The sequence below is a fragment of the Hemitrygon akajei genome, chromosome 9 (genome assembly GCF_048418815.1).
Source record: "Hemitrygon akajei chromosome 9, sHemAka1.3, whole genome shotgun sequence".
In the NCBI taxonomy this organism is placed as follows: Eukaryota; Metazoa; Chordata; class Chondrichthyes; order Myliobatiformes; family Dasyatidae; genus Hemitrygon; species Hemitrygon akajei.
The window spans coordinates 160,730,785-160,750,357 of record NC_133132.1 but is presented as its reverse complement, the minus strand read 5'-3'; the positions used below and the strand labels follow the sequence as shown (position 1 = coordinate 160,750,357).

Sequence of the window (19,573 nt, the reverse complement as noted above, 5' to 3'; positions counted from 1 at the left end):
CTTCAGCCTATTTTGTTATGTATCTCCAGGTAACCGAAATGTCATCCTTAACAATTGACTCCCAACATATTCTCAACCATTGAGGTCAGGCTAACTGGCCTATAATTTCCTTTCTAAACACAAAGTATACTGCAGATGTTGTGGTCAAATAATGCGTACAAATAAGCTGGAGGAACTCAGCAGTTTGGGCAGCATCCGTTGAAAGGAGCAGTCAACGTTTCGGGCCGAGACCCTTCGTCAGGACTGAAGAAGGAGGGGGCAGGGGCCCTATAAAGAACGTGGGGGGAGGGTGGAATGTGTCAGGTGAAAGACCAATCAGAGGAAAGATCAAGGGGTGGGGGAGGGGAAGCAGGGAGGGGATAGTCAGGAGAGGTGAAGAAGGAATCTAAGGGGAAAGCACTATGGGTAGTAGAAGAAGGCAGAATCATGAGAGAGGTGATAGGTAGCTAGAAGAGGAGGCCGAGTGAAAGTGGGATGGGGGAAGGGAGAGAGAGGGAATTACAGGAAGTTGGAGAATTTGATGTTCATACCAAGGGGCTGGAGACTACCCAGACGGTAGATGAGGTGTTGCTCCTCCAACCAGAGGTTGGCCTCATCATGGCAGTAGAGGAGGCCATGTATGGACATAGCCGAATGGGAATGTGAAGCAGAGTTGAAGTGGGTGGCAACTGGGAGATCCTGTCTGTTACGGCGGACGAAGTGGAGGTGCTTGACGAAGCGGTCCCCCAATCTGCGTCATGTCTCGCCAATGTACAGGAGGCTGCACTGGGAGCACCGGATGCAATAGATTACCCCAACAGACTCCCAAGTGAAGTGTTGCCACACCTGGAAGTACTGTTTGGGGCCCTGAATGGTGGCAAGAGAGGAGGTGTAGGGACAGGTGTAGCACTTATGCTTGCAGGGATAAGTACCAGGTGGGAGATCTGTGGGGAGGGACGTGTGGACCAGGCAGTCATGGAGGGAACGATCCCTGCGGAAAGTGGAGAGGTGTAGAGAGGGAAAGATGTCCTTAGTGGTGGGGTCCTGTTGAAGGTGGCAAAAGTTGCGGAGGATAATATGTTGGATCTGGAGGCTCGTGGGGTGGTAGGTGAGGACAAGGGGAACACGGTCCCTGTTGTGGTGACGGGGTGAGGGCCGAAGCGCGGGAAATGGAGGAGATGTGGGTGAGGGCATCATTGATGACGGCAGAAGGAAACCACGATTCTTAAAGAAAGAGGACATTTGGGTTGTCCTGGAATGGAAAGCCTCATCCTTGGAGCAAACGCAGCGAAGATGGAGGAACTGGGAATAGGGAATAGAATTTTTACATTTGGCAGGGTTTACATTTTTACATTTGCCACCATTCAGGGCCCCAAACAGTCCTTCCAGGTGAGGCAAGACTTCACTTGTGAGTCTGTTGGGGTAATCTATTGCATCCGGTGCTCCTGGTGCGGCCTCCTCTACATCGGTGAGACCCGACGCAGATTGGGGGGCCGCTTCGTCGAGCACCTCCACTCCGTCCGCCACAACAGACATTTCCCAGTTGCCACTCACTTCAACTCTGCTTCACATTCCCATTCGGATATGTCCATACATGGCCTCCTCTACTGCCATGATGAGGCCAAACTCAGGTTGGAGGAGCAACACCTCATCTACCGACTGGATAGTCTCAAGCCCCTTGGTATGAACATCGAATTCTCCAACTTCCGGTAATTCCCTCCCTCTTCCTTCCCCCATCCCACTGTCACTCTGTCTCCTCTTCTAGCTGCCTATCACCTCTCTCATGATTCTGCCTTCTTCTACTACCCATAGTGCTTTCCCCTTACATTCCTTCTTCACCTCTCCTGACTATCCCCTCCCCCACCCCTTGATCTTTCCTCTGATTGGTTTTTCACCTGGCACATTCCCCCTTCCCCCCACCTTCTTTATGGGGCCCTGCCCCCTCCTTCTTTAGTCCTGATGAAGGGTCTCGGCCCGAAACGTTGACTGCTCCTTTCAACGGATGCTGCCCGACCTGCTGAGTTCATCTAGCTTATTTGTACGTGTTAATTTCCTTTCTTCTGTCCCCCTTCTTTTTTGGTGTGGAATGATATTTGCAATTTCCCAGTCCTCTGTCAGAAATCTAGTAATTCTTTAAAGATCAGTACTAATGCCGCCACAGTCTCTTCAGCCACCTCTTTCAGAACCCTGGGCTCTAGTCCATCTGGTCCAGGTGACTTATTTACCCTCAGCTTCCCAAGCACTCGTTACCTAGTAATAACAACCGCGCTCACTTCTGCCCCCAGCGTTCTCAAACATCTGGCATACTGCTAGTGTCTTCTATAGCGAAGGCTGATGCAAAATACTTTTATAGTTCGTCTGCCATTTCCTTGTCCCCCATTACTACCTCTTCAGTGTAATTTTCCAGCAGCCCCGATATCTACTCTTGCTTCTCTTTTACTCTTTGTATATCTGAAAAATCTTTTGGTATGCTCTTTGATATTATTGGCTAGCTTACCTTCATATTTCATCTTTTCCCTCTTTCTGGTTTTTTAGTTACATTCTGTTAGATTTTAAATGGTTCCCAATTCTTTAACTTCCAGAACATGTTTGCTCTATTATATGCCCTCTCTTTTGCTATTGTAAAGGGGGTTTCTTCTTTTCCTTTGTTACTGTGTATGTAATCAAAATGGCGTCTTTGTTTTGTTAAAAGTAGGAATGCTGGCGCCTTTGTTAAAAGTAGGAATGCTGGCGTCTTTGTTATGATAAGTGCTGGAAGCTTGCTTGGGACTGTAAACTGATTGTTGGCGGGGATTTTGGGAAGTCGGCGCGATGGAGTGAGAGAGAGAGTACGGGATGCTGGAAGCTGGGCGACGGAACGGACCCCGAGCGGGGGTCCCCAGCCCAAGGTTTTCGGTGAGGAGAGGAGACGGAGACAGAGGAGTGTGGAGCGTCTGGTCGACCACCGTGGGTGGTCCCAGGAGGCAGGTCGAGGAGTTCGGAGGGGATCGAATGCCAGAAGACTTCAGTAATTGAGCTCCAACGGTTGTGCACGAAGTGGTTTGGACTTTGATAAGTTTGGCGCCTTTTCTTTTTTTCTTCTTCTTCATATATACTGTATCGTTAGTAATCGCTTAGTTATAGTAATCTTTATAAATTGTACTCATTTAATCGCATAAGGTGCACTGTCTGTTTTTGGGCAAGGCGGGGACATCACACAGCATCCACACCAGCTGATTACCCAGTTTGGCGGGGCCGAAGGCTGCTCCCCCTAGACTAGAACGAGTTTGAGCGATGCCTGAGGTGACCCAGGGGTTACACTATTATGCTGTCTTTCACTTTCCTTGCCATCCATGGTTGTGTCATCCTCCATTCAGAACACTTCTTCATCTTTGGGATGTATCTGTCCTGTGCCTTCCAAGTTGCTCCTAGAAAGCCAACCATTGCTGCTCTGCTGCCATCTCTGCTAGTATGCCCTTCCAATCAACTTTGGCCAGCTCTCATGCCTTTGTAATCCCCTTTACTCCACTCTAATATTTAAACAGTTAATGAATAAACTCTACTTGAGCTTCCAGTCAGGTACAGGTATCGATTATAATTGACAAACTCCTCCATCTTCATGAAACCCAAGAGGAGTTTATTCATCATATATGCTGGGAAAGTACTAGATCCTTTTTGATACTTTTAACTTCAGCTTCTCCCTCTCAAATAGCAGGGTGAATTCTTTCATATTATGAACACTGCCTCCTAAAGTTTCCTTTACCTTAAGCTCCCAAATCAAATCCATTTCATTGCGTAAAACCTGATCTAGAATAGCTGATCCCCTAGTGGGCTCAACCACAAGCTGTTCTAAAAAGCCATCTCATAGGCATTCTACAAATGATCTCTCTTGGGATCCAAAATCTGCACCAACCTAATTTTCCCCAATCTACCTGCGTATTGAAATCCCCCATGACTGTTGTAACATTGCCCTTTTGACAAGCAATTTCTATTTGTAGCCACATCCTGGGCCACAAATTACAATGGAAGATAGAAAAATCTTCACTACTGCATTTGGTTTCAAGTGTGAGTATTACTGAAAGTGAAGATATGTCATCCCTTGTGAATTATTAGTAATAGCTTGCTTTACCTTCTCATGCCTTGCCATCATTGTACATATATCCGTTTTTAAAAGTTGGGTTACTATATAAGGATAGTAATATAATCAGTCAATATAAGGTGGGAGTGAAAAGAAGCAGACATTTTCTGAATTTCATGTCTTGTTCATAGACAATGGAAGAACATGAGTTAAGTTCAATTTTATTTCCAGATTTTGGTCATTTAACACTACATAAACACAAGAGAATCTGAAGATGCTGGAAATCCTGAGTAAATCACACATAATGTGTAGTTTTGCTCACCTACCTACAGGAAAGCTGTAAATAATGTTGAAAAAGTGCAGTTAAAATTTACAAGGATGTTGCTGGGACTGGAGAACATGAGTTATAATGAAAGATTGAATAGGTTAGGACTTTATTCCTTGGAATGTAGAAGATTGAGGGGAGATTTGACAGAGGTATACAAAATGATGAGGGGGTATAGACAGGGTTAATTCAAGCAGACTGTTTCCACTGAGGTTGGGCGGGACTACAACTAAAGGTCATGGGTTAAGGGTGAAAGTTGAAAAGATTAAGTGGCGCATGAGGGGAAACTTCTTCACTCAGAAGGTTGTGAGAATGTGCGATGAGTCGCCAGTGCAAGTGGTGCATGCAAATTTTATTTCAATGTTTAAGAGAAGTTTGGTAGGTACATGGTAGGGGTATGGAGGGCTATGGTCCCAGTGCAGGTTGATGGGGGTAGGCAGTTTAAATGGTTCCGCACACAATAAGTGGACCAAAAGACCTTTTTTTGCACTGTATTTTTCTATGACTCTATGACTCTAAACCCTGGAGAACTCAGCAGTTCAGGCAGCATCTGTGGAGATGAATAAACAGTCAATGTTCTGGGCTGACACCTTCATCAGGACCTGAAGTTCCTCCAGCATTTTGTGTTTGTTATTTAACTCTACGTTTCGATTACTGATTAGATGTAATTTATTTTCTGTAGCAACATCCATTTGTTTAGAATCCATTAGGTGTCTCATTAAATAGGTTTAAAATATATTGTCACTCCTTTTTTGCCATACTCCATATCCCAGGTGGAGAAATATCCCACAACAAAGTTGTTCTTTTCCATTGAAAAGCAAAAGAACCCTGTCGGCAAAAAAGGCTGTCAATTTGACTCATTACATTCTTCCACAGATGCTGCCTGACCTGCTGAGTCTCTCCAGCATTTTGTGTGTATTTACAATTTACTATGAGCCCATTTCCTGCCACTGTGCACACTAATTTCACCTCCATCATGCTAATGTATCTCCAACATTTGGGCATTTTTTCAATTTTGTAAATTTTATGTACAGTCTTGTGCTTACCTGTATAAAAATGGACAGTGGGTGTGATATGTGTACAGCTTCCCTCACATATTTGGCTCATAATTTTTTGGCTGCTATTGTAAATATTTTATCCTTTTGTTAGTTCAAAGGAATTATCTTGATAGATTCATACTCATAGATGGAATAGACACAGGCCCTTCATCTCAACTTGTCTACGTTGACCTGGATGTCTGTTTGTTCTGAAAGCATTTACTTGCATATCCTGTATCTCTCTAAACTTCTCCGATCCCTGCACCTCTCCAAATGTCCTTTAAATGTTGTAATTGTATTTGACTTTACCACCACCTCTGGCAACATGTTAACCGTAACTACTGCCCTCCCTATGGAAAGAAATCAGAATGAGGTTTATTATCACTGATGTATGTCATAAAATTTGTTGTTTTATGGCAGCAGGGCAAACAGTCGCTATGTTTCAAAACCAATGTGCAAAAGACGAATAATGTATCCCTCAGATCACCTTGAGTTCGAAGAAGTTTAATTTTTGTTTTACCATACATGAATAGTCATGAATGTCTCTCTGGTGCTTTATGCTTCATCCCCTCTCCCTTCCCCTTTTCCCAACCTTGATTTCCTTCTCCCTGCCCTGCCCCCTTCCCACTTTTAGTCCACATTAGAGACCCATATCAGAATCAGGTTTCTTATCAGGTTGCTGTTCCGTGTTGCTTTATGGAATCGGGAATATGGGGAAAAATTCAGCAGGTCACATAGGAAAAGAAGCAAGTAAGGTTTCAAGTCAATGCCTTTGAACCAAGCAATAATCATTATCTTTCTTTATTCCTGCATTTAATCATCTTCAATTTTAATTATCATTCAAGCATACATGAATACTCATGAATATAGCCAAACGAAACAGCATTCTTCCAGGGCCAAGGTGCAAAATACAGTACTAACAGTTCTACACGTCACAAGGCACATATAGCACATATATAATAACAGTAAAATATACGGTCACTTTAAAAAGTATATGCCAATGTCCTTGAGTGACATGTTTGGTAAATTGCTAGTGCAAGAACAAACAGATCTCAGCAGTCAGCAGACAAACGTACACAGACATGCACGCAATCCAGCTTGTTATTCCATGGATTGAACACTAGATGGCAGCACCAATAGAGCGACCACTCCCTGCTGAACATTGACGGCTCCTCGGTAGAGATCGTAAAGAGCACCAAATTTCTTGGTGTTCACTTGACAGAGAATCTCAGCTGGTCCCTCAACACCAGCTCCATAGCAATGAAAGCCCAGCAGCGTCTCTGCTTTCTGCAAAGGCTGAGGAAAGTCCATCTCCCACCCCCCCCATCCTCATCACATTCTACAGGGGTTGTATTAAGAGCATCCTGAGCAGCTGCATCACTGCCTGGTTCAGAAATTGCACCATCTCAGATCACAAGACCCTGCAGCAGATAGTGAGGTCAGCTGAGAAGATCATCGGGATCTCTCTTCCCGCCATCACGGACATTTACACTACACACTGCATCTGCAAAGGAAATAGCATTATGAAGGACCCCATGCACCCCTCATACAATCCTTTCTCCCTCCTGCCGTCCCTGAAAAGGCTCCAAAGCATTTGGGCTCTCACAGCCAGACTATGTAATAGTTTCTTCCCCCAAGCTATCAGACTCCTCAATACCCGAAGCCTGGACTGACACCTTGCCCTATTGGCCTATTTATCATTTATTGTAATGCCTGCACTGTTTTTGTGCACTTTATGCAGTCCTGTATAGGTCTGTAGTCTAGTGTAGCTTTCTCTGTGTTGTTTTTTTTTTAACGTAGTTCAGTCTAGTTTTTGTATTGTGTCATGTAACACCATGGTCCTGAAAAACGTTGTCTCATTTTTACTATGTACTGTACCAGCAGTTATAGTTGAAATGACAGTAAAAGTGACTTGACTTGAGGAGGCAGCCTCCAACTCCGCATTGACACCATGCCACACTGCCTCCGGCATAACCTCTCCTGGACTGCTACAACAGGCAGGCACGCGGCTTGAGTCCTGGTCCTCCCTACAACCAAGGCCACACAGCTCCCCCACTGTCTGCTTCCCCGTAAACAAGGGAAATGGACTTTACATCACCAATATCCAACAGTGTTTTGCCATTGTAAGATAAACGTCTAAGACAGTCACTCGCTGTTAGACTGCCCGCTACACACCGACTCTGATGCCATTCTGTAGCAGGCAGTCACATGGTCCTATGGCTCCTCCACCAATGAGCAGCTCACTGATGGGGTAGATCTACTATGCTATTACTTACCATCCAACATTGTCTTACAATCATAAAAAGACAAAAACAGTTTTGGTTGGCCCTCGAGAAGCTGCTCCTTCCAAACACGCTGGCGTCTTACTAGAAGCAAGGGAGATGCTTTAGACTCCCCTACCCTATGAAAGAAAACACTGTGACTATTTGCTCTATTTAGGCCACTCATAACTTCATAAACCTCCACAAGATCCCCCTCCTCAGCCTGCTTTGCTCCAGGGAAAACAGTTCTAGCCTATCCACTTTCTGGCAGATGTTATACAGTGTAAGGAAGTGCACTTTGGTAGAAGGAATAAGGAATAGACACTTCTCTAAATAGGAAGAAAATTCAGTGATTAACTAGGTAATTAGGTGCAAATGCAATGTTCGTTTTCATTTTGAGAGGAACAGAATATATTTAAAAGAGAAGTAATGCCTCAGAATACAAGGACATCCTTTTAAACAAAGCTAAGGAGGAACTTCTTTAGCCAGAGGAAGGTGTATCTGTGGAATCCACAACTGTCCACCAAGTAATTGGGTATGTTTCAAGTGGAAATTGATAGATTTTTGATTAGTAAGGGAGTTAAAGATTATAGGGAGAAGGCAGAAGAATGGAGTTGAGGTGGATAATAAATCAGCCATGATAAAATGGTGGAGCAGACTCGATGGGCTGAATGGCCCAATTGTGCTCCAATATCTTACAGTTTCATGCCTTCCAGTCTAAGCAACAGTGCTGTGACTCTTTTCTGCACCTTCTCTAGCTTAATCACATTCTTCCTGTAGTGAGAGAAACAGAATGGCACCTGATATTCCAAACATAACTGTAACACGAATTCCAATTCCTATATTCAAAGTGTAAGGGTCAAGGGATGCAATTATTATCAAACGATGTATGCAGTATACATCTCAAGACTTGTCTTCTCCCGTCAGCCAAGAAACAAAGCAAACCATGGAGGCTGTTGAAAGAAAAACATCAAACGCACCTCTCCACTCACAAAAACAATACAAATCACATAAACAGCAACAAGAACATTAACACCCCCCACGCACACAGTAACACATTGTGCAAAAGCCAACAAGAATGTCAACACCCACCGTCCCGTCCCGTCCCGTGCCTCAGCTGTGAAGGCAAGCATCCCAAGCGCCTGCTTCATCGTGCTGCTTACCTATGTCACCACCCTCTGTACACCATAAATAAAGTAAGTGCTAAACATTTTCAAATAAAAGTGATCAAGTTGCATTGTTCTGGCAAAATTGTGATAGAAAGTTTACCAATTAGCAGTGAACTGAATTTAATCTGAATAAATTTTTCATTTTTATTCATTATGATAAACTTTAGAAAACCTTTTAATGTAGACATTAATAGGCTTGGATCTTTAATTTACAGTAGTGTAGTGGTTAGCACAATGCTTTACAGCACAGGCGACCCAGGTTCAATTCCCGCACTGTCCGTAAGGAGTTTCTACATTTTCCCTGTGACTGCGTGGGTTTCCTCCGGCTGCTCCAGTTTCTTTCCACAGTCCAAAGGCGGATTGGTTGGTAGGTTAATTGGTCTTTGTAAATTGTTTTGTGATTCGGCTAGGGTTAAATCAGGGCATTGCTGGACAGTGCTGGAAGGACATATTCTGTGCTGTATCTGAATAAATAAATACATTGTTTTCACTCACATGAAGTAACAGCATTTATGGAAGTTAGACTTGCATTTTAGTAAAAAGGCTAAGTTCGCATTTTCATAATTGGGATGAAATAGTGCTGTACAAGATGAGTAAATCCTATCTTAATTAACTTGAATGAAATTCATTAAGGCACGTTCTCGTTTACATCATGGCTTAACCACATGATGAAATAAAGAGCAAGTCTGTCTTCAGGCAAAATCCTGTAATGAGAGGGAGTAATTTTGACGTCAATAAAAATTAAAATTGAGTGCGATGATTTATGACTAGCAGAGTATTAATATTGTTCCCTTTACTCTGCCTTCCAAAGTCAATTATTCAAAGTCCCACAGTACAAAGACATAACGATTGGCGGGTTAATTGTTCATTATAAATTGTCCCGTGATTAGTCTGGGATTAAGTTGGGGGTTGCTGAGCAGTGCAGTTCAAAGGACTGCAAGGACCTAGTCCGCGCTGTGTCTGAATAATTTTTTAAAACATAAGTAAATTCCACCAACGATATTACTTCTGCGGCAAAAGTTGAATTCCAGCCACAGTACTAGATCAATATGTGATTCATCTCTGGATTGCAGTTTATGGATGTGGTGGGATAAATTATTTATCCCTCCACAGGTTTAATGGTTGAGACTAGCAAGGTCCCTTGATATTGTTGAAGTGGAACCCTATTTGATCTTTCAGTTTGATTTGAGTTTTCCTCTGACACCTGGGAAAAATCAATACTTCAGAATTCAGCATATACATATATTATTTACTTCAGGAAAATTCATGGCTTTCAAAATCTTTAAAGGAAAGGGTAAAGATTATTTGAAAACTGTAAAGTGCTGTGAGAATTTTATGGTAAGAATCAATTCTCTTATCTGTCACTCAATTCGTATAAATCCCTGAAGTAATTATTCTTGAATCTTTCCTCATTTACTGAGTTACTTCAGAGTCAGAATAATTTAAGGTGTTTTTTTTTGTTTGTACTGTATAATGCAGATAGAGCACCAAACTACAAGTTGTCTTACTAGCCCACTAAGCTGGACTATGCTGCAATGTTGATTCATTGGACAAAAGTCCCTCCTTCTCATGCACCAGGATGACTTTAGCTGGTAAATGCCGGGTTCTGGGGTAATTGTTTTGAAATTCAGGTGGCAACTGTGCAGTCAGTTCATGAAAGTTCACCTAGGTTGAAGAAAGATTGATCCAAATGTGTAAGACTTACCTTCACCTTTTCCTCTGGCCTACCTCATGTTTACCTGGACTGCTATTAGTACCATCTGGTATATCAAAGGAGACAGGACAAACCCTTATAACCATCTCAATAATACAAGCAGTGTTTGTCTTAAACATTTTTCTTCTGATCGCAAGACCCCGTTGGACATTGGTAATACAAGGTACTGCAAGTCTGGTTCTTTGGCGAGACCGATGGCAGGGGAGTTGTATGGCTATGAATGTTGGACAGTCTAGACCCTCTTACTGCAGCGTCACCTGTTACAGGCAATCCAGGAGGTGGTGTGGGAGAAAACAGAAGCATGGTGGGCACATTGGAAACTGTGTTGGGGTGGGAGGTGGTCACAACAGGCCTGCTCTCCCACCGGTGCTGCTCTCCATTATTCGCTCCCTGGAAGACAAGCTGAATTGCCTTCACTGACCCAGCACGAGATGAGGAACTGCAGAAATGTGGCTCCAGGACAACGTCCCATACCTCATCAGTGTTCAGGCCATAGCACTCAAGGACATGTGCCAATACTATTTTGTGATTGGATGTGCTATTGTAACAATAGATGCTGTGTGCTGTGTGTGACTGAATGTACTGTGTTTTGCACTTTTGCCCTGCCTATCACTGAGCAGATCTACATGGAGCGCCATTGCAGGAAAGCAGCATCCATCATCGGCGACCTCCACCCAGGCAGTAGTTACGGGAGTCTCAGAACTCACACCATCAGGATTGGGAACAGTTATTACCCCTCAACCATCAGGCTCTTCAATCAGAGCAGATAACTTCACTCGCCCCATCGCTTAACTGTTCCCACAGCCAATGGACTCTCTTTCAAGGACTCTTCACCTCATGTTCTCGATATTTATTGTTTATATATTTATTATTTCTTTTTTTCTCTTTTGTATTTACCCAGTTTGTTATCTTTTGCATATTGGTTGTTTGTCCTTCCTTTTGACTGCAGTTTTTCATAGATTCTATTGTATTTCTTGAAACTACTGTGTTTTCCCACAAGAAAGCAAATCTCAGGGTTGTATATGGTGACGTATATGTAGTTTGATAATAATAAATTTACTGTGAACTTTGGAAGAACAGTGTCTCATTTGGCTGATTACATGAGTAGAGTTGTATAACAATTACATTTGAACTTGAACCAGTGGCTGGTGGACTGATTATCAACTTTTCTACACATGATTTTGTCATGATCACTGCTTGAGCAGGTAAATGAAGCTGATTTTGATAGCACATTTCAAAAGGCAATCAAGCAGAAAGGTTTATGTTGTGGTTTGCCCGTTGACAGAGCTCCCAAGTGTATTTGTTTTGCTTGTCACACCATCTATTTTCACCCCTCTCCCCCCTCACTACCCCACTCCCAAAACAAGCACAGGGCGACTCCTGCTGCTTTTTTGCTCCACACTAGCCTCCACATTGGATGGATCGTCTTCTCGCCACTTAATTGTAGAACTTGCTGAATATTTTTAGTTTTTCTACTTGTATTCTTGAGCGTATTGTAGTACTCTTGGGACCCAGAGTGACTTCCTATCATGGCAAGGGCATACATACATAGAAAATCATTTGTTACCTGATTTCCAGAACTACCGTATGTTTTGGTATCATTACTATCAGTAGCCCCGGAACATCTGTTTATCTTCAAGCGGGCTTCAAGGTCACACATCAGGATATAAAAATAATTGGACAGAATAATGTCTATTTCAAAGGTCATTAGGATGGCGGGGTGGAGATACATCTCTACCAAGGAGGTGCAATGTACTTCTCCGCTAGCCTGCAGGTCAACCTTGGGCGAGGTGTAGCAGCTGCTTAGCCCCTGATCTGGGTCGTGTGAAGCTGTAGGAGCAGGTGGTGGATGGTTTTATGAGCAGCTGGTGCATAGAAACGTGGAAAGCCTACAGCACAACAGAGGCCCTTCGGCTCACAAAGCTGTGCCGCATATGTCCTTACTTTAGAACTTACCTAGGCTTACCCATAGCCCTCTATTTTTCCAATCTCCATGTACCTATCCAGAAGTCTCTTAAAAGACCCTATCATATCCACCTCCACCACCATCGCTGGCAGCCCATTCCATGCACTCACTACTCTCTGTGTAAAAAAACATACTCCTTATTAAACTTTTTTTTATTGTTTTCAAGTAATTACAGAATAAAAGTGTATGAAAAAGAAAATGTATGTTACCCATCCCCCTCCCCTTAACCCCTCCCCCTAACCCCTCCCCCCTAACATCCCTATAGAAAAAAAGAAGAAAGAAAGAAAGAAAAAAAAAGGAATGCCTGGATATTGGAAGATCCCCACATGCTCCATGGAGTTCGTAATAACTTTAGTATATATATTTATTTCTTTCCCCAAGTAACCAATTATTTCATCTTCAGAGCACCTATATATTTAATCCTATCTTTTGTAAGTAAGGGCACCAAATTTTCAAAAATGTTTCATATTTATCTCTTAAATTATAAGTAATTTTTTCAAGTGGAATACAGCCATAAATTTCTTTCTTCCAACGATCTATACTTAAATATGTATCCGATTTCCAAGTAACTGCAAAAAAAACATACTCCTGACATCTCCTTTGTACCTTCTTCCAAGCACCTTAAAACTATGCCCTCTCATGTTAGGCATTTCAGCCCTGGGAAAAAATCTCTGCCAATCCACATGATCAGTGCCTCTCATCATCTTATACACCTCTATCAGGTCACCTGTCATCCTCCTTCGCTCCAAGGAGAAAAGGCCCAGTTCACTCAACCTTTTCTCATAAGGCATGCTCCCCAATCCAGGCAACATCCTTGTAAATCTCCTCTGCACCCTTTCTATGGCTTCCACATCCTTCTTGTAGTGAGGCGACCAGAAATGAGCACCGTATTCCAAGTGGGATCTGACTAGGGTCCTATATAGCTGTAATATTACCTCTTGGCTCCTAAACTCAGTCCAACGATTGATGAAGGCCAATGCACCGTATGCCTTCTTAACCACAGAATCAACCTGCGCAGCAGCTTTGAGTGTCCTATGGACTTGGACTCCAAGATCCCTCTGATCCTCCACACTGCCAAGAGTCTTACCATTAATACCATTAGTGCATATCACAAGTCCTGGTTATGCAATCACTGACATCAGGCAGACAAACTCTGAACAGTATTGATAATGGCTGGGGTCACCCGTCTTGTAAAGACACTGCCCAGAAGAAGGCAATGGCAGATCAGTTCTGTAGAGAACAAAAATTGACAAGAACAATCATGGTGATTGGTAGATCATGATCACCCGCATTATATGGCATGGCACATAATGAATGGATGCATATCTGAGACATCCAGGAAAGGAATTGTGAACTTTGTGTGTTTGCAGCCATATGGAATATTACTGACAATTTCCCTAATCAAAGCCATTGCTCATTTGTTGTCAAACGTTTCTATGCCAACAATGTTTGACTTTGCCCTTTTCTTTGTGTTGCAGCTCTTAGATTGTTTTGTTATTCCAGTGGTCCTCCTGCTGTCCTGGTTCTTCCTGCTGGTGAGATACAAGGCTCTTCACTTCATTGGAGTTGGTGTGTGTCTGCTAGGGATGGGGTGCATGGTGGGAGCAGACGTTCTTGTTGGGAGACATCAAGGAGCTGGTGAGTTACCGTACTCATTACTCAGTTGAAAATGTAATGAACCATTTTGTATGTACAAACCACAAAGCATGTTTTCTTTGTTAACTTCAAGCTCTTAGGTGCTTTTCACAATTGAGAAAGTATGTTATTCCAAACACTTTTGGGCCAACAATAAGGTTTGATTTACATAGTTTTACTAGGCACAAGTAAGATTTGGTATAAAAGGTTAGAACACTGCAGTAGAGAAACAGGTTTTTCAGCACATCTAGTCCATACTGGTATGGTTTTCTGCCTAGTTCCAACTACCTACACACATAGATAGATGCAACTAGGCCTGCATATCCCTCTCATCCATGTACCTATCCCAATAAGGAGAAGCATTACTCACATGTATCAGTATCGCAATGGAATAAAGGGAATTACAGAGGCATGAGAGAGGAGCTTGCCCAGGTGGATTGGAGGAGGATACTGGTGAGGATGACGGCAGAGCAGAGATGGCTGAAGTTCCTGGAAATAGTTCACAAGGCGCAGGATAGATATGTCCCACAGAGGAGGAAGTTCTCAGAGGAGGAAGTGGCAGGGGTAGGCAACCATGGCTGACAAAGGAAGTTAAGGACTGCATAAAAGCCAAGGAAAAGGCATATAAGATAACAACAGTGAGTAGGAAGTTGGATGATTGGGAAGCTTTTAAAATCTAACAAAAGGTAACTAAGAAAGCTGTAAGAAGGGAAAAGATGAAATATGAAGGCAAACTAACCAATAATATAAAGCAGGATACCAGAAGTTTTTTTCAGTTATATAAAGAGCAAAAGGGAGGTGAGAGTTGATATTAGACCACTGGAAAATGATGGTGGTGAGGTAGTAATGGGGGACAATGAAATGGCAGATGAACTTAATGGTTATGCATCAGTTTTCACTACGAAAGACACTAGAAGTGTGCCAGAGGTCTGTGAGTGTCAGAGAGCAGAATTGAGTGCCATTGTTATTACAAAGGAAAAAGTGCAAGGCAAACTTAGAGGCCATGAGGTGGATAAGTCACCTGGGCCAGATCGACTGCATCCCAGAGTCCAGAGAGAGGTTGCTGAAGAGATAAAGGATGCACTGGTCATGACCTGTCAAGAATCACTTGATTCTGCTTGGTCCTGGAGGACTGGAAAACTGCAAATGTCACTCCACTCTTTAAGAAGGGAGGAAGGCAAAAGAAAGGAAAGTATTGGCCTGTTGGTCAATATGGTGGGAAAGATGTGGTTGGGAAAGTGTTGGAGTCTGTTATTAAGGATGAGGTTCCAAGGTACTTGGAGACTAAAGTTAAAATAAGCCAAAGTCAGCATGGTTTCTATGAAGGGGAATCTTGCCTGACAAATTTGTTGAGGAAGTAACAAGCAGGGTGGACAAAGGGGAGATGGTGGATGTCATTTACTTGGATTTTCAGAAGGCTTTTGATAAGGTGCCGCACATGAAGCTGCTTAACAAGATAAAATCCAATGGTGTTACAGAAAAGTTACTGGCATGGATAGCGGAATGGCTGACAGGTAGGAGGCAGTGAGTGGAAATAAAAATAACCCTTCTGATTGGCTGCTGGTGTCTAGTGGTGTTCCACAGGTGTCAGTATTCGGACCGCAACTTTTCACATTGTTTGTCAGTGATTTAGATAATGGAATTGATGGCTTTGTGGCAAAGTTTGTGGATGATACATAGGCAGGTGGAGGGTTAGGTCGTGCTGAGGAAGCAATGCAATTGCAGCAGGGGTTAGACAAATTGGAAGAATGGGCAAAAACGTGGCAGATGGAGTACAGTGTTGGGAAATGTATGATAATGCATTCTGGGAAAAGACAGACAGACACAGACATACTTTATTGATCCCGAGGGAAATTGGGTTTTGTCACAGCCGCACCACCAAGAATAGTGAAGAAGTATAGCAATATAAAACCATAAATAATTAAATAGTGTAGACTATTATCTAAATGGGGAGAAGGTTCAAACATCAGAGGTGCAGAGGGAATTAGGAGTCCTCGTGGAAGACTCCCAGAAGGTTAATTCATAGGATGAATCTGTGGTAAAGAAGGCAAATGCAATGATGGCATTATTTCAAGGATGAATAGAATATAAAAGACAGGGAGATAATGTTGAGCCTTTATAAGCCACTAGTCAGGCCGCACTTGAAGTATTGTCAACAGTTTTCGGCCCCATATTCTCAGAAAGGATGTGTTGTTATTGGAGAGGGTCCAGAGGAGGTTCACAAGGATGATTCCAGGATTGACGAGGTTAACATACGAGGAGCTTTTGGCAGCTTTGAGCCTGTACTCATTGGAATTGAGAAGAATGCTGAGATTGGATCTCAATGAAATTTACTGAATGTTGAAGGGACCAGACAGGGTGGATGTGGAGAGAAAGTTTCCTGTGTTGGGATTGTACAGAACTAGAAAGCACAGTTGAGGGGTGATCCTTTAGAACAGAGATAAAGAGGAATTCCTTTAGCCAGAGAGTAGTAAATCTGTGGAATGCTGTGCCACAGATTGTAGTGGAGGCCAAGTCCATGCATATATTTAAGGCAGAATTTGATTGTTTCCTGATTGGTTAGGGCATCAAATAATATGGCGAGAAGGCAGGTACATGGGATTAGGTGGGATCCGGGATCAGCCATGATGGAATGGTGGAATAGACTCAATGGGATGAATGGCCTAATTCTGCTCCCATGTCATATGGTCTTGTGGTCTAACATCTCATAAGTGTAACTATTGAACTCACATCTACCATTTCCACGGTTAGCTCATTCCTCTGAGTGAAGTTCTCTTTCAGAAGCCCGATGGCATGAATATTGATTTCTCCTTCCATGAACAAATCTTGCCCCCCTTCCTCTATTCCCACTTTAACCTTTCATTTTTTTTCTTACTTGCCTATTACTTCCCCTGGTATCCCTCCTCCTCCTATTTCCACTCTCCTCTCCTATCAGATTCCTTCCATTCCAGCCCTTGACCCTTCCCACCCACCTGGCTTCACCTATCACCTTCTAGCAAGGCTCTTGCCCCCTCCCCCCCCACTTTTTTATTCTGGCATCTTCCCCCTTCCTTCTCAGTCTTGGCCCGAAACGTCGACTTTTTCCATAGATGCTGTCTGACCCGCTGAGTTCCTCCAGCATTTTGTGCGTGTTCCGTTAAAGATTTTACCTTTCATCCTAAACCTCTAGTTCTAGTCTCAGCCAACCTGAGGGGAAAAAAGTGTCTATGCACTCATGCTATCTACACCCCTCAAAATTTTGTATACCTCTATAAGATCTCCCCTTATTCTCCTGTGCTCCAGGAAATGAAGTCCTAACCTATTCACCCTTTTCCCAAAACTCAGATCCTCAAGTCCCAGCAGTATCCAGGTATTTTTTGCTGCACTCTTTCAAGCTTATTGCTCTCTTTCCTCTAGGTAGGTGGCTAGGGGGAGCTAAAAATCGGAGAGCAAATTAATGATAAACCAAGACGAATCTCAGGATATGTATACTGCATACGTACTTTGAAAATAAATGTACTTTGAATCATTAAGGAACCAAGGAGTTGGTATATTTCTGCAGTAGCCACTGAAGTATACTTTTATACTTCTTTTGATACTTCCATTAACACACCAAGTGCTCCCTGGGGTTTTTGCCCCAACCAATACCATCCATTCAAAAAGTAAATCTATTGCAAAAAGACTTGTTATAAAAGCAGTTTATTATTTCTTTTTCAATACTCTAAACTCAAGGCTATCCTCAGGAAGTTAGCACGCTACATGATTGAAGCTAATTACGTCTACCCTCAGATGGTTTGTAAGTACATCACAGAGCACAGAAAGAAGCTATTATATCAGGGGCAGCTCTTTTAAAGGGATTGCCAATTAGTCCCTCTTCTCTGTTCTTTGCTTATGACCTTGTCGTTTTATTTCTTTTTAAATATTTTCCAGCGCAATTATTTTCATTTCATTAAAACAGCATAGAATTCGCAACATACAGTATCATGTTTAATTGCCACTGTACGAAGTGGTTGATAATATTGTGCAGATCACAAGGACAGCTACACCTACATTAGTGATGGAATGCCCATACCTTTTGGCTGGGGATCCCACCTGATAATCATCATAAAACTCCTATGAGGTACATTTCAAAGATCAAAGTACATTTATTATCAAAAATATATATATATCATACATCCTTGCAATTCATCTAATAAGCAGCCGCAAAAGAAAGAAACCCAAAAGAGCCAATTAAAAAAAGACTGTCAGACACCCAATGTGCAGAGAAAAAAAATTGTGCAAGCAATAAACACAAGCAATTAGCGCTCTGAACTGAAATAGACAGCGAGAAGTCCCCAGACCCTTAGCTCAGCACAGAGCCAAGCAGTGTGCTGAAGAGGCTTGTCCCTTGCCTTGGGCCCCAAAACACATTCAGATAAGTTAATATTTGAGTATTGTTGAAAATTAAAAACATGAACTATTATGGATAAAACTAACTCTGACTGAATCATTCAATGTGGCTAGAACCACCATTATCATTATTTTACATTTTACAACACATATACAATGGACCCATTTCACTTTAAGCATTGGCACCTTCTGACTGTTTCATTAGACCATGGAACATAGAACAGTACAGGCCCTTCACCTTCCAGCTATCCTCCTGCCCACCTGCCCCCCATCTTTTTATTCTGGCATTTTCCCCCTTCCTCCTAAGAAGGGTCTTGGCCCAAAATGTCAACTGTTTCTTAACTTCCATTGATGCTGTCTGACCTGCTGAGTTCCTCCAGAATGTTGTATGTGTTGCTTTACTCCCCCATTTTCCTTTAAATTATATTTAATTATTTATACAAAATGCCACTATTTGCTCACTCAGTTCACAATAGCCAATTCTGTCAATATACTTGGGATCATATAATCAACTAAACTGTACATTAGACTGTGCCTGATCATGGATTGTTATATACTGTATGTATTCCATGCTTTAAGGTACTTTGGAGTATTAAATAATAATAATAAAAAGTGAACTATTTATGTTAATGAGTCATGTTGTGAGCAAGCACATAGTTTCATGTATGGTTTAAATGTTTCCATTATGATTCTGGTACTGAAATATGATTGCTCTTTCAATTGGTTGACACAATACTGTTAAGCAGAGTATTAAATCAGAATGTTTGTTTTAATAAAGTAACAGAATGTTGTTGTTGAGTGGCTCGCTGAGCTGGCTTGCCAGCTTGCAGACGTTTCGTTACCCAGCTCGGCAACATCGTCAGAGCAGCTTCGAATGAAATGTTGGTGATCTACATGGGTCGTCTTTTATGTGTCCTGCGGGGGGGTGTGCCCACACACATGTTGCCTAGCTGGGTAATGAAACTTCTACAAGCTAACAAGCCAGCTCGACGAGCCACTCAACGACTACATCCTCAACGCGAGCTACAAATCTTTTCCAACATCTTAAAGACCCACGGGCGC

The 19,573-nt window shown here is 42.5% G+C and overlaps 1 protein-coding gene across 1 annotated transcript in view; it reads left to right on the top strand.

Annotated features, from left to right (window-relative positions):
• slc35f1 (solute carrier family 35 member F1) overlaps positions 1 to 19,573 on the top strand; it is a 372,306-nt gene that overhangs the window by 268,837 nt on the left and 83,896 nt on the right. Inside the window, exon 4 of the mRNA XM_073057399.1 lies at positions 13,987 to 14,146. Within this exon, the coding sequence (XP_072913500.1) occupies positions 13,987 to 14,146 (160 nt within the window). The remainder of the gene's footprint in view (positions 1 to 13,986; positions 14,147 to 19,573) is intronic.